Source organism: Leucoraja erinacea, chromosome 20 (genome assembly GCF_028641065.1).
Source record: "Leucoraja erinacea ecotype New England chromosome 20, Leri_hhj_1, whole genome shotgun sequence".
Classification (NCBI taxonomy): Eukaryota; Metazoa; Chordata; class Chondrichthyes; order Rajiformes; family Rajidae; genus Leucoraja; species Leucoraja erinaceus.
This window is the reverse complement of record NC_073396.1, coordinates 17,891,872-17,907,353: the sequence shown is the minus strand read 5'-3', so window position 1 is coordinate 17,907,353 and position 15,482 is coordinate 17,891,872. Positions and strand designations below refer to the sequence as shown.

At 40.5% G+C, this 15,482-nt stretch overlaps 1 protein-coding gene across 6 annotated transcripts in view; it reads left to right on the top strand.

Annotated features, from left to right (window-relative positions):
• The window catches only part of LOC129706858 (rho GTPase-activating protein 17-like), an 82,066-nt gene that overhangs the window by 43,503 nt on the left and 23,081 nt on the right, over positions 1 to 15,482 (top strand). For all 6 annotated transcript variants that reach the window (XM_055651431.1, XM_055651429.1, XM_055651434.1 and 3 more), the window contains exons 5-15: positions 398 to 509; positions 3,601 to 3,677; positions 4,125 to 4,242; positions 7,631 to 7,699; positions 7,865 to 7,946; positions 8,409 to 8,536; positions 9,173 to 9,284; positions 10,402 to 10,483; positions 10,643 to 10,723; positions 11,567 to 11,680; positions 14,267 to 14,358. In XM_055651431.1, coding sequence (XP_055507406.1) covers positions 398 to 509; positions 3,601 to 3,677; positions 4,125 to 4,242; positions 7,631 to 7,699; positions 7,865 to 7,946; positions 8,409 to 8,536; positions 9,173 to 9,284; positions 10,402 to 10,483; positions 10,643 to 10,723; positions 11,567 to 11,680; positions 14,267 to 14,358 — 1,067 coding nt within the window. The remainder of the gene's footprint in view (positions 1 to 397; positions 510 to 3,600; positions 3,678 to 4,124; positions 4,243 to 7,630; positions 7,700 to 7,864; positions 7,947 to 8,408; positions 8,537 to 9,172; positions 9,285 to 10,401; positions 10,484 to 10,642; positions 10,724 to 11,566; positions 11,681 to 14,266; positions 14,359 to 15,482) is intronic.

Below are 15,482 nucleotides of genomic sequence, written 5' to 3'. Positions count from 1 at the left end.
TGTAATTGCAGCATAATGATGGACTGTTACTGGGACATTTAATGTGGTAAAGGTATATTACTTTATTATAAACAACATTAACAAACCCCATTGCAGCAACTACTGCCCCCTCAGATGAAAAGGCATCGCTGATTCTGCAAAATTGGCCTTTCTCTCTCATTCCATTTCACTTTTGTTCTTCAATCATTTCTGACTTGGAATCTGTAGATATAAGCACCCACATCTCTCGTCTTCTCTCATTAAGACCAACACTTATTCCTTTTTCTTCCCAATACCAAAAGGCTGGAATTTTCACACTCAATGGAGAAAGAGTAAAAAGAAAGTGAAGGTATCTGAGCTTTTTCAAAAACAGGTTCACAGTAATACTTTGTAACCATTTGTAAACATTTGGTTTCAGGAAATTGCTGGAAACATGTGGTGAAGCAGAGAATAAACTGGCATTTGAACTTGCTAATTTTGAATTTCAAATTGAGAAGGATATCCTTGATCCATTCAGCAATTTAGCAGAGGTGAGTAAAAAAAGATGTGTTGCTCTTTTTGTCTCTGCACTGCAGAAATGTTAATGTTTAGCTCCAGTTTTCTCTTTGTGTTACTCAGCTTTAGAATACTCTTTGACCTGTAAGCAATGCTCCCAACTTCTGGAATATAAGTGAAACTTTTTTGGTTTCAATTTTAAAGATACAGCGTGGAAACTAGCCATTTGGCCCACGGAGTCTGCGCCGAACTGCGATCCCCGTACACTAACACCATCCTACACACACTACCATATAACCATATAACAATTACAGCATGGAAACAGGCCATCTCGACCCTTCTAGTCCGTGCCGAACACATAATCTCCCCTAGTCCCATATACCTGCGCTCAGACCATAACCCTCCATTCCCTTCCCATCCATATAACTATCCAATTTATTTTTAAATGATAAAAACGAACCTGCCTCCACCACCTTCACTGGAAGCTCATTCCACACAGCTACCACTCTCTGAGTAAAGAAGTTCCTCCTCATGTTACCCCTAAACTTCAGTCCCTTAATTCTCATGTCATGTCCCCTTGTTTGAATCTTCCCTACTCTCAGTGGGAAAAGCTTTTCCACGTCAACTCTGTCTATCCCTCTCATCATTTTAAAAACCTCTATCAAGTCCCCCCTTAACCTTCTGCGCTCCAAAGAATAAAGCCCTAACTTGTTCAACCTTTCTCTGTAACTTAGTTGCTGAAACCCAGGCAACATTCTAGTAAATCTCCTCTGTACTCTCTCTATTTTGTTGACATCCTTCCTATAATTAGGCGACCAAAATTGTACACCATACTCCAGAATTGACCTCACCAATGCCTTGTACAATTTTAACATTACATCCCAACTTCTATACTCAATGCTCTGATTTATAAAGGCCAGCACACCAAAAGCTTTCTTTACCACCCTATCTACATGAGATTCCACTTTCAGGGAACTGTGCACAGTTATTCCCAGATCCCTCTGTTCACCTACATTCTTCAATTCCCTACCATTTACCATGTACGTCCTATTTTGATTTGTCCTGCCAAGATGTAGCACCTCACACTTATCAGCATTAAACTCCATCTGCCATCTTTCAGCCCACTCTTCCAACTGGCATAAATCTCTCTGTAGACTTTGAAACTGTACTTCATTACCCGCAACCCCACCTATCTTAGTATCATCTGCATACTTACTAATCCAATTTACCACACCATCATCCAGATCATTGATGTACATGACAAACAACAGTGGACCCAACACAGATCCCTGTGGCACCCCACTCGTCACTGGCCTCCAACCTGACAAACAACCATCCACCATTACTCTCTGGCATCTCCCATTCAGCCACTGTTGAATCCATCTTGCTACTCCACCATTAATACCCAACCATTGAACCTTCTTAACCAACCTTCCATGAGGAACCTTGTCAAAGGCCTTACTGAAGTCCATATACACAACACCCACTGCTTTACCCTCATCAATTTCCCGAGTAACATCTTCAAAAAATTCAAGAAGATTAGTTAAACATGACCTTCCAGACACAAATCCATGTTGACTGTTCTTAATCAGACCCTGTTTATCCAGATGCTTATATATATATTATCTCTAAGTAGCTTTTCCATTAATTTGCCCACCACTGACGTCAAACTAACAGGTCTATAATTGCTAGGTTTACTCTTAGACCCCTTTTTAAACAATGGAACAACATGCGCAGTACGCCAATCCTCCGGCACTATTCCCGTTTCTAATGACATTTGAAATATTTCTGCCATAGCCCCTGCTATTTCTACACTAACTTCCCTCAATGTCCTAGGGAATATCCTGTCGGGACCTGGAGACTTATCCACTTTTATATTTCTCAAAAGTGTCAGTACTTCCTCTTCTTTGATCCTCATAGTTCCCATAGCTACTCTACTTGTTTCCCTTACCTCACATAATTCAATATCCTTCTCCTTGGTGAATACCGAAGAAAAGAAACTGTTCAATATCTCCCCCATCTCTTTTGGCTCTGCAGGTAGTTGTCCACTCTGACTCTCTAATGGACCAATTTTATCCCTCGTTATCCTTTTGCTATTAATATAGCGGTAGAAACCCTTCGGATTTACTTTTACCTTACTTGCCAAAGCAACCTCATATCTTCTTTTAGCTTTTCTAATTTCTTTCTTAAGATTCTTTTTACATTTTTTATACTCCTCAAGCACCTCATTTACTCCATGCTGCCTATAATTATTGTAGATCTCCCTCTTTTTCCGAACCAAATGTCCAATTTCCCATGAAAACCATGGCTCTTTATAATTTTTACGATTTCCTTTCAACCGAACAGGGACATAAAGATTCTGTACTCTTAAAATTTCACCTTTAAATGTACTCCATTTCTCTTCCACATCTTTCCCATAAAACAAACTGTCCCAATTTACTCCTTTTAAATCCTTTCGCATCTCCTCAAAGTTAGCCTTTCTCCAATCAAAAATCTCAACCCTAGGTCCTGTTTTGTCCCTCTCCATAATTATATTGAAACTAATGGTATTGTGATCACTGGACCCGAACTGTTCCCCAACGCATACCTCTGCCACCTGACCCATCTCATTTCCTAACAGGAGGTCCAGTACCGCCCCTTCTCTAGTAGGTACTGCTATGTATTGTTGCAAAAAACTATCCTGTACACATTTTACAAACTCCAAGCCATCCAGCCCATTTACAGAATGTGTTTCCCAGTCTATGTGTGGACTAGAGACAATTTACTATTTTACCGAGCTGTTTAGCCTACAAACCTCTACATTTTTGGAGTGTGGGAGGAAACTGGAGCTCCCGGAGAGAACCCACGCAGGTCACGGGGAGAACGTACAAACTCCATACAGACAGCACTCGTAGTCAGGATCAAACCCGGGTCTCTGGTGCAATAAAGCAACAACTCTACCACTGTGCCGTCTAGATGTCAAATGTCTTGGCATCTGAACCCTAAACTTCTCGATCAAGAGCCGCATATAATCGTTAGCTGCTCAAAACATGTCAAACCAGAGCACTATCTGGAACTATATAGGAAGCCTGTCTTATTCTAGTTATCTTTTTAAAATTCTACTTGTCTTTGTATATCCTTTTAAAGATGGAGATTCCTAACATTCAGAAGCAGAGGAAACAGTTGGCTAAACTTGTACTTGACTGGGATTCAGCAAAAATGCGGTAACGTTTTTTAAAATTGTACTTTGACTGAACAATGCAATTATCATTTCAAACCAATGGTGATGAATTTATTGGTGGAACCGGATATTGATGTTTGCAAGTAGGTTGTTAGCCAGTTGTATGTTTTCATTTCTGACATTAGTGATTATGCCCATCAAAGGATCATGGCTGATACCTTATGATCATTCAAATCAAAAGGAGGTTTATTTCAATAAAAGACTATCTTTGTTGGGGTTTGTAAAAGATGAGAATTTTAGTTTTCATGACTGTATTTCGTTTGGTTCCAAGCATCATTTTATTTGAGCATTAGGGATTTGACGGCAAATTTACATCTGGGTCTAAAGAAAAACATGCAGTGGATTAGGTTTAGCTAAAGGACTGTTGTGACTGCTTGATGTGGTGCCTAGTTTGGAACTTAAAGTAAATACATGGCCTGTTTTATTCCAGGTATAACCAAGCACACAAAGCCGCGTTTTCAGGAGCCAATTTTCAGGCAGTAGCAGCAAAGATGGACTCCCTCAGGGAGGAAATGGATGAAGCTGGAAATAAAGTGGAACTCTGTAAAGTAGGTTTGTTTAGTTTAGTTTAGAGAAATAGGCCCTTCGGCCCACCGAGTCCACGCCGACCATTCATTACACGTACACTGATTCTATGTTACTCCACTTTCGCATCTTATACACTCGAGGCAATTTACAGAAATCAGTTAACCTACAAACCGGCAAGTCTTTGGAATGTTGGAGGCAACCAGAGGACCAACACAATCACTTTAGTTTGTTTAGAGGTACAGCATGGAAATAGGCCCATCGGCCCACTGAATCCATGCCGGCCATCGATCACCTGTTCACTTAATTCTATGTTATCTCACTTTCTCATCCACTCCCTACATACCAGAGGTCAATTAACCTATAAACCCGTACGCCTTTGCGATTTTTGGAGGAAACTGGAGATTGCGGAGGAGACCCACAGGGAAAACGTACAAACACCGCACAGACAGCACCCGTAGTCAGAATTCAAACCTGGGTCTTTGGCGCAGAGAGGCAGCAGCTCTATCATTCCACCACTGTGTCGCCTGACTTGTGTGGCAGTCCAAATGCAGAAACCAAAATGTGCTTTTGGAAAATCAAAGCTTGATGTTTAAACACCCGTTTTGATTTGGGTGCACTGATTATGATTGGTTTATATTCACACCCAGACTATTTAGATCATTTTTATTGTGAGGGATGTGCTAGTTCTAAACGTCTACGTTATTTCCACTACAGACAAAACTTGATATTTTTTGCATTTTTTCTTTCTTGCAAATTCTGAGGGAATGAACAATGATTTATTTATGAAGTATTTGTTTTGGGGCATTTTGGTTTGAATATTTTGGAGATCAGAACTTAACTGGCCATGATTTGTTGACCAATGCTTTGCTGAGCAACCTTCTTAATCTGCTGTAATCTTTTAGGTAAAGGTATTCCCACAGTACTATTGGATATGGAGCAACAGGATTTGCACCTAATAACTACAAAGTAATAATGCATTTTTAAGGCAGGATGGTATATGGCCTCAAAGGGAACCTACACGTGGAGATGCTCCTATGTGCCTTTTTTGCACTTGCCCTGGTGCAAGTTGGAGAAGTTGTCTTGATGAATGTTGGTGTGGGGTAGATTGGGTGCCAATAAAGCTGGTTGCTATGTTAATGTAGAACAATACAGCACAATAATGTCTGTGTGCAGCCTGTAACATGATACCAAAATCATCATTTATGTGCCTTCACATAACTCACTCACATTCCCTGCATATCCATATGCCTATTTAAAAATCTTTTAACTGCCACTAACGTATCAGTGTTGTTCTTTTGTTTAAGAATGGAAGTAGAGAAAGTCCAGGGAACAATAGGCCGGTGAACCTCGCGCCAATGGTGGGAAAACTATTGGAGATAATTCTTCGAGATAGGATCTATTTGGAAGAGAATGGGCTAATTAGGGATAGCTAGCATGGCTTTGTACATGGAAGATCGTATCTTACGATACGATAGAACTTTATTTAGCTTGTTAATCCGCGGCCTTCGCCCTGCTGCCCCAGCACATGACAACGAAGAGGATGGCACTGGCTACCACCGATTGGTACAACATCTGCAGCATCTTTCTGCGGACGTTGAAGGAGCGGAGCCTTCTCAAACAGTACAGCCGGCTCTGTTCCTTCTTGTACAGGGCCACAGCGTTCCTGGACCAGTCCAGTTTACTGTCCGGGTAAATTCCAAAGTATTTGTACTCCTTGGTAAACTGCATGTCCACACCATTGATGGAAACAGGACAGGGGCGTTCCTCTCCTCCTAAAGTCCACCACTAACACCGTAGTCTAGTCGATGTTGAGCTGCAGGTCATTCAACCCACATTCCTCAACAAAGTCGTTGACTACACCTCTGTATTCAGCTTCCCTCCCCTCACTGATGCAACGCACTGCTGCAGAGTCATCCGAGAATTTCTGCAGGTGGCAAGAGTCCGAGTTATATCTGGTCGAGGTGTAGATGGTGAACAAGTAGGGAGGGAGGACCGTCCCCTGTGGAGACCCTGTGTTGCTCACTATTAACTTGATTGGGTTTTTTGAGGAGATAATGAAGGAGATTTATGGATTTAGGGGGGTAGATATTTTAGATATGGATTTCAGTAAGGCTTTTTGATAATGTCCCTCATTGTAGGCTGATCCAGAAGATTAAGGTGCACGGGATTCACGGTGACTTAGTTGTATGGATTCATAGAAGACAAAGGGTTCTGGTGGATGGTAGACATTCTGGCTGGAGGTCTGTGAACAGTGGAATTCCACAGAGATCTGTGCTGGGATCACTTCTGTTTGTGACATATACATATGACCTGCACATAAATGTAGATTGTTTGGTGAGTAAGTTTGCCGATGGCACCGTAATTGGAAGAGTTGCAGACAGTGAGGAACGCTGTCAGAAGATACAGTGGGATATAGATCAGCTGTAGAAAAGGGTAGGAAAGTGGCAGATGGAGTTTAACTCGAGCAGGTGTGAGGTGTTGCACTTTGAGAGATTGTAGGTTAGGAGAGAGTCTATAGTTAATGGCAAAACTCTTAACGGCATTGATGTGCAGAGAGATTTTGGAATCCCAAGTTCATAGCACACTAAAGGTGGCAGCACAAGTAAAGAAGGTGGAAGGTATGCTTGCTTTCATTGCTACATTGAATATAAGTCAGGAAGCCATGATGCAGCTTTATAGAACTTTGATTAGGCTGCATTTGGTGTATATCATGCAGTTCTGGTTGCACCATTACAGGAAAGATGTGGAGGCTTTGGAAAGGGTGCAGAGGAGATTTATCAGAATGCTGCCTCGATAGATGGTTTCAGCTCCAGAGAGAGGTTTGATAGACTCGGATTATTTTCTCTGAAACGCTGGAGGTTGAGGGAAGTATATAGGCCATAGCTATGTGGGGGGGGGGGGGGGGGTACACAGAGAGTGGCGGGGGCTTGGAACCCATTGCCAGGAGTGGTGGTGAAAGCAGATATTATAGTGGTGTTTTAGAGGCTTTTAGGGAAATGGATCATGCACATGCAGATGAAATCAGTTAAACTAGGCATTATGTTCGGCACCAACATTGTGGAACAAAGGGCCCATTCCTGTGCTGTACTGTTCTATGTTCAATTTGGTTTTGAAATCTTAAAATCCTCATCTGGTGGTACAGCAGCTAAGGCAATCTTAAAACTCCAGCAAGAAAAGATAATGTGAGCTCAGTAATCACATCATCTGTATTGATGTTTGTTTAAATGAGGATTACAAATAATTGTTCTTAAATGTAAAGCAATTTGTAACTACCAGGTCAATCTGAATATTCAAACTTTGTATGTCATCAACTAGTAGTTTCGTATTGCTAATCTATTTTCCTATCTATTGTGTATTATCTGAGAAGCTGGCTATTTGAATGCAATAACAAAGGTTCTCTGTCCACAGGATCAACTTGCAGCTGATATGTACAACTTTATTTCCAAAGAAGGTGATTATGCAAGATATTTTGTAACGGTAAGCACTGACACTTTGTAAGCATTTAGCTTTGTTACATTCATTTAATTTAACATTTTGATTTGTAAAGATATGGCAGAGCTGCATTTGACAAATTCGAGTTAATACTTTGGTAAGCATTGAAGCTAATGGAATTTTTGTTGACAATGTGGTTTCTGTTCTCAGTTACTGGAAGCACAAGCAGATTACCATAGAAAATCACTAACAGTCTTAGATCGAGTTCTTCCAATGATCCAAAACCAACAAGGTATTGCAGCATGTTATCAGCTTTTTATTGTTCACTTCTTTGCACCCTTTGGATAAATACCTATTCTATAATTTTATCAGCTGTTTTTCCAACTTAGTTTTTGTCCGCTGATCAGTGCTACTGCAGATTAGTGATTTACTATAGATTGTTACTATAGATTGATTACTATAGATTGTTAATGTTTTTTCCATTTTAATTTCATGGCCGATTAACTGAAACAGTGGTAGGTGATGATCGATTTAATTATTTTAAATAAAGAGACTTTGAACAGCGTGTTGAAAATGCTTTGCATCAGTTATTTATTCAAGTAATCTGTACACTAAATAAATATTTTAAATATTAGAGACCAAGTGAAACATCAGTGAGACATTACAGGTAAAAAAAAACTATTTGTGGAGATTAATGCATTGATTTATTTTGTTTACTGGATTAATTTGCTTTTGTCTGTTTAATTTCTGTCAGATACATGGACAGAGAAGCCTGCATTTGGAACGGAATTGGAAGAACACCTGAAGCGTAGTGGCCGTGAGATAGCTCTCCCGATTGAGGCTTGTGTAATGATGCTGTTAGAAACTGGTATGAAAGAGGAGGTGGGTATTAATTGACTAAAACATATAAACATGCATGATTAAATTCCTATTTTCATTCTTAGATACCTGCCACCCTACTTCCACCTTTCTTTCAAGATCATAATTGAATCTTATGAATATCAGGAACAGAAATCAATTATCTCCTTTAGTCAGTTGCACCATTTGAATCATGGGTCATCTGGTTGTGAAACGTTCTATATCACAGGGTACCTATTATCAAAATTTCCATTTTAAATTGTACAATTATGTTCCTCGTACTGCGCAGAGTATCCATTGAAATTTGGGATCATTTTCATGCATGCAAGATGATTAGTCTGTTTGAACTGTTTTGACTATTTTACTGTTCTTTTTACAATCCATGTTCTCGGGGTATCTAAATATCTAAATCAATATTGTATTAGTTATTTATGTTATGACATCGGATGGAAGCTGTATACCAAATCTCGTTGCGCTTGTGTGCAATGACAATAAAATATTATTATTATTGGCTCAAAGCATGATGCACTCATGATCCCATGCATGTAACATTTTGGGCCATATTTATTATTGTGATCATATTTTGGTGCAGTCTGTAAAAATCTTGTGTGTTGTAAATTATTTTTGTTTGGGCAATGAAAATTCCTCATTGTAATGCAGGGCCTTTTCCGGATTGCTCCTGGAGCCTCCAAACTGAAAAAACTAAAAGCTGCACTGGATTGCTCTACTTCCCAGCTTGAGGAATTTTATTCTGACCCACATGCAGTTGCAGGTGGGTGTACAACATAAAAGTCAATACATTTTGGAAGTAAATGGAACAGTTAGTATTTATGAAAAATGTGATTCCCAAAATGTTTTTTGGGATGAAATGGGTGAATGGTTTAACTTAGCTGCCTGAGTCTTCTACTACTAAGTATTTTTCTCTCTACACAGATGCTGCCTGAACTGCTGAGTATTTCCAACATTTTCTGTTTTTATTTCAAATTTCCACTAGGTGCAGTTTTTGGTGCTTTTCATGACATTTTATGTGTTCACACATTTCAGCAGTGTTAGACGTTGGATAGACATTAATAGTGAGAATAATTTGAAAGAGTTAGCATTAATGTTTTTTTAATATTAACAACACCCATTAATTGGAAAATCAATCGAGGTGATAAATTAGAATGTGGAATTTAGGAATGGTTTCCCTGTAAACAGTGGTCCGTTTTGAGTAGCATTCTGATAATATTCTACCAACCCTCACGGTCCCTCAGATCCACATCTGCTGGTCTCCTCTCCATCCACAAGTCCAACCTCCGCAGTTTTGGGGACAGAGCCTTCTCCAGGGCAGCTCCCAGGCTCTGGAACTCCCTCCCCCAACTGATCCACAATTCCGTGTCCCTCACCATCTTCCAGTCCCGCCTCAAGACCCATCTCTTCACCTTTGCCTATCCTTAGCCCCACGTGCCGTCCCTTTTCATCTGTGGATTAATTGCCTCATACTGTGTTTTGTATTGAATTCTGTATTTACTTTGTGTACTAGTCATGTCTCTACTATTTATTTCATTCCCCTTACATGTTTTTCCTCTACCTGCTAAATTTTTGTAAGGTGTCCTTGAGACTCTTGAAAGGCGCCCATAAATAAAATTTATTATTATTATTATTAATATTCAGTTGATATATTCAGGATACTGAATGTTAATTGATGGGCCCGTGGATCAGAAATTCTGTATGTGGGGAAACTTTGGAATAGTAATATTTCCATTTATCACTTCATGTTTACTGTCATTGTTAATTATAGCATGCATTATGTACATGCAGAGGCATCTCCTAAAAAGGAAAATGCACCTGTTCAGGTGATGTACCTGATGACGTGTAGTTACAGATAGTTGGTGTCTCTTTGCCTTCAGGTGCCTTAAAATCATATCTGAGAGAACTTCCCGAACCTTTATTGACATTCCAGCTCTACGATGAGTGGGTCCAGGCTGCGAGGTGAGAGCTAATACCTCATCCTACACATTTACTCTTGGTTTTGTACAATATATTTTTTGGAACATAAAATGTGGGCATGTTAAAATAAAGCACCTGTGGATTGCTAAACTGACCATTTTCCACTGAACACTCACTAACGTTGATTCTATCCCCTCACAGTGTGCCAGAAACAGACAAGAAACTGCAAGCCCTCTGGTTAATCTGCAGCAAAATGCCAAAGTCCCACAGTTCTAACTTCAGGTAGAGTTTCTCAATCATTAAAAAAAATAAGTGAAGAGGGTACCATTTTTCAGCTGAATATTTTCAGCAATGAGTAAAATGAGATAGTGCTAGACTGACTTTGCAGCAAGGTGCCACTGACTGCTGCAGTGCAGCTTCCGCATCACAACTCCCAGTCACTGAGTGATAGAATGTAGGGGCTGTCGATGGGATAATGTGAAGCATAAAATAGAATGGGTGTTGATGGATGCTTGACATGCGACATAAGCTTAGGCGAAAAGGCCAGTTTCTATGCTGTTGCTCAATAATTATTTCCATTAAAATAAAAGAGATTTAGTTTCCAAAAGCAATCAATTATGCTCATAGTGCATTCCTTTTGTTTGAGTGCTTCCTGAAGTATCTGGATGGTTTCATTGAGGGCGTTATGCTGTGCTTGAGATCATCCTGTTGTAATTGGATCCTTTATGTGAATTGCCTGAACACTCTATGCTGTTCTGTGAAGGGCCTTACACGGCTGCTCTGTGAGACCCATTAAGGAGGTTGGGGCATTTTAGGAGCTTCTCCGGAAAAGCAAGTGTTTATGTGGTGGTTTGGTAGACGAGGGCTGCCTATTGTGTTCGTTAGCAGCTTCAAATGGATATCTTCACTGTCAACTTTAGGAGATCCAGCATGGTTATTATTATGGTATGCAGTAAATGTAAGGAAATGAAAGAGGAGCCAGAATGCCCTGTTGTAAATCTCTAATAATCGTAGTGATGTAAATAAGTTGAAGAGATTGGTTGAATTTTGAATTGAATTTTCAAACTTTAATATTCAGCATAAAATGTTTCCAGAATTGTAACTGAAATTGTTCTCTTTGAACAGGTATCTTATAAAATTTCTCTCAAAACTTGCACAATATAGTGAGATGAACAAAATGACTCCCACCAACATTGCAATTGTGCTGGGACCCAACCTACTATGGGCTAAAAACGAAGGGTAAGTGTGTTGCTGCTTTTACAGTGAGGTGCTGCCTGGCTTTAATTTTCTGAGGAGAGCTAAACAAATGAAAACGCTTCAATATAGCAGACAGAAAAAGCAAGCTGTGTATTAAAGTTTAAAAAAAACATTTTTCTTAGAATATTGTAGAGTGAAACCTCTGAAATCCTGAGAAACAAAATTATTCATGGTTGTATAGATCAAGTTTACTTTTTTCGTGAAGTAAAACACAAAATGCTGGAAATATTTGGTGGATCAGGCAGCATCTGTGCAGGACCCTTCATCAATTCTCAACATGGACATAGATTGCTGACTTGCCCAAGTGAACATAGACACAAAATGCTGGAGTAACTCAGTGGGTCAGGCAGCATCTCTGGAGAAAAGGAATAGGTGACGTTTCAGGCTGAGACCCTTCTCAGACCAATAGGGGGCATTTTCGGTCGACACCCTTCATCAGACGAACTGAACCAAAAGTTCTTTGTGTAAACCCAGAGAGCATTTATCCAATTCAGATCTATTCTGTATACACATAACCAACAAAAAGCACTGAAAAATAACTGGAATGAACTATTTTTATTAAAGGACTCACAGGAGCAGAAATCTAGGATTTTTCTTCCCACTTGAACTGTGATTAACTTGTATTGCACATAATGTGTCATTATGTTTTGACCATCTGATCAGGGACATATCTGTTCTATCTTCTATCACTTACATTTAAGGCATATACAGTACGATCAGTTCCATCAAGTAATCTGTGCAGAATTGATATTAACTGGGTACGGACCTCCTTGCTTTGATATTGTTTCAGAAATACGAGGTACTAAGGGGACTGAATCTCAGCACTGGTGTGGATATAGATTGAAAATTTGTGCATAGAAGTTCTGGCATACACGGGCATGTGGAGACATGCAACAACCCTTCTGGTTTCTGTTTGTATAATTTACTTTCAATATAAACCAAGGAGGAAGGAACTCATGTGGGCGATTAGATGGGGCAACAGGGTCTTTGGAATGGCTTTAGTGAATCAGATTAAAGAAAGACTATAGCCACTAAGACAGACGTAAGATTGACTTTCTAGAGAGTGAGTCTGCAGAAAGCAACTGGTCCGGATAGAGTCCCTGGCTGATTCCTCAGGGCCCATGCAGATCAGCTAACTGAGGTTTTCACAAACATCTTTACCCTCTCACTACTCCAATCTGAGTCTCCAATTGCTTCAAAAAGACCAGCAAGGGGGACCAGGTGGCTGGAATTGGCAGTGCGATGGGGACTCGCAGCGGTCGCTGGTCGTTCTCCGCCGGGATCAGAGTCTCCCATTTCCGTTTGCTAACATCTCCGACTCCGGGTTGGGAATCTGACTGGGCTGGGCTGTGCTGGACAGGGTCTCTGACACTGGGCTGCTTGCGGCGGGGCTGGGCTGCTTCGGGTCGCTCCGAATGTTCGGTTGGAAACCTCCGCAGGCCATCCTCAGCTCCAGTAGAGACGCGATGGCGCAGGAAGGGCGGACCGTCCCGGGGAGTGACAGGGGAAGAGAATAATCCACGTGGTACTGCTGGCAGGCGAAGAGATCGGTCTGCGCACACGCAGTTTTTATTATTTTTAAACCTCGCTAACTTTCACGACATTCAACTGATCAGAGCCAAACTTGGTGCAATCGCAGCACAGGAGAACGGCGAGTGAACTGGCGAAAATCGTAGCTCTATCGCAAACTTAGAGGTAGGAAACGTGTTCCTGATGTTGGGGGAGTCCAGAATCAGGGGTCACAGTTTAAGAATAAGGAGTAAGCCGTTTAGAACAGAGACAAGGAAACACTTTTTCTCACAGAGAGTGGTGAGTCTGTGGCATTCTCTGCCTCAGAGGGCGGTGGAGGCAGGTTCTCTGGATGCTTTCAAGAGAAAGCTAGATAGGGCTCTTAAAAATAGAGTAGTCGGGGGATATGGGGAGAAGGCAGGAACGGGGTACCGATTGGGGATGATCAGCCATGATCACATTGAATGCTGGCTCGAAGGGCCAAATGGCCTGCTCCTGCACCTATTGTCTAAGATGCGTGAGGCATTTTTGTTTACACAGTGGATGGTGAGTACTTGGAACATGCTGCTGGGATGATGATGGAGACAGATATAATAGTCGCATTTAAGATACTTTAGGTAAGGTATTCAGAGAATGAAGGGATATGGATTATATGCATGTAGGTAAGAGTTGGTTTTGGCTTTATATTTAGTACAGACATTGTGGGCGGAAATGCCTGTTTCTGTGCTGTCCGTTCCATGCTCTGTGTTCAGATATTGATAATGCAGCACCTTACATAAGGCAGTCGGTACAATAGTCAAACCTGATTGATATTTTAACATCAAGCTGCAAAACAATTCTTATTCAATGTATTTTCATGTCTGAATTTTATTTATTTCCAATTTGTTACTAAACAATATTCATTATTTAACCCATGATATGTATGTGCCTGTAACAAAATTTCAAATTTCTTAAAAGTTGCTGTGGAACCTTTTGCATTTTACTGTTTTGGGATAGGAACTGTAAATAAATTATATAGTCAAGAACATCTAAGAAATTCTTTCTTTTCTCATTTTTAAGGATTCCTGCAGACCTGGCTGCAGCTACCTCTGTCCATGTGGTTACAATCATTGATCCGATTATCCAGCATGCTGACTGGTTCTTCCCAGATGGTAAGTACGGCTTGGTGTTCTCTTCCATATCGGTTAGTTTGACATTAGAGTCGCTACTTTTTGCTTCTTAGCTACACACAACATACAGTGCCCTCCATAATGTTTGGGACAAAGACCCATAATTTATTTATTTGCCTCTGTACTCCACAATTTGTGATTTTTAATAGAAAAAAATCACATGTGGTTAAAGTGCACATTGTCAGATTTTATTAAAGGGATATTTTTATACATTTTGGTTTCACCATGTAGAAATTACAGCTGTGTTTATACATTGTCCCCCCTATTTGGGGCACCATAACGTTTGGGACACATGGCTTCACAGGTGTGTTTAAATGCCTCCTTAATGCAGGTATAAGAGAGCTCTCAGCGCCTAGCCTTTCCTCCAGTCCTTCCATCACCTTTGGAAACTTTTACTGCTGTTTATCAACATGAGGACCAAAGTTGTGCTGATGAATGTCGAATAAGCCATCATGAGACTGAGAAACAAGAATAAAACTGTTAGAGACATCAGCGAAACCTTAGGCTCACCAAAAGCAACTGTTTGGAACATCATTAAGAAGAAAGAAAGCACTGGTGAGCTTACTAATAGCAAAGGGACTGGCAGGCTAGGCAAGACCTCCACAGCTGATGACAGAAGAATTCTGTCAAGAATAAAGAAAAATCCCCAAACACCTGTCCGACAGATCAGAAACACTCTTCAGGAGTCGGGTGTGGATTTGTCAATGACCACTCTCCACAGAAGACTTCATGAACAGAAATACAGAGGCTACACTGCAAGATGCAAACCATTGGTTAGCCACAAAAATAGGATGGCCAGGTTACAGTTTGCCAAGAAGTACTTAAAAGAGCAATCACAGTTCTGGAAAAAGATCTTGTGGACAAATGAGACGAAGATAAACTTGTATCAGAGTGATGACAGGAGGAGAGAATGAACTCTCCAAGATCCAAAGCATAGCACCTCATCTGTGAAACACATTGTGGGGGTGTTATGGCCTGGGCATGTATGGCTGCTGAAGGCACTGGCTCACTTATCTTCATTGATGTTACAACTGCTGATGGTAGTAGCATAATGAATTCTGAAGTGTATGAACACATCTAATCTGCTCAAGTTCAAACAAATGCCT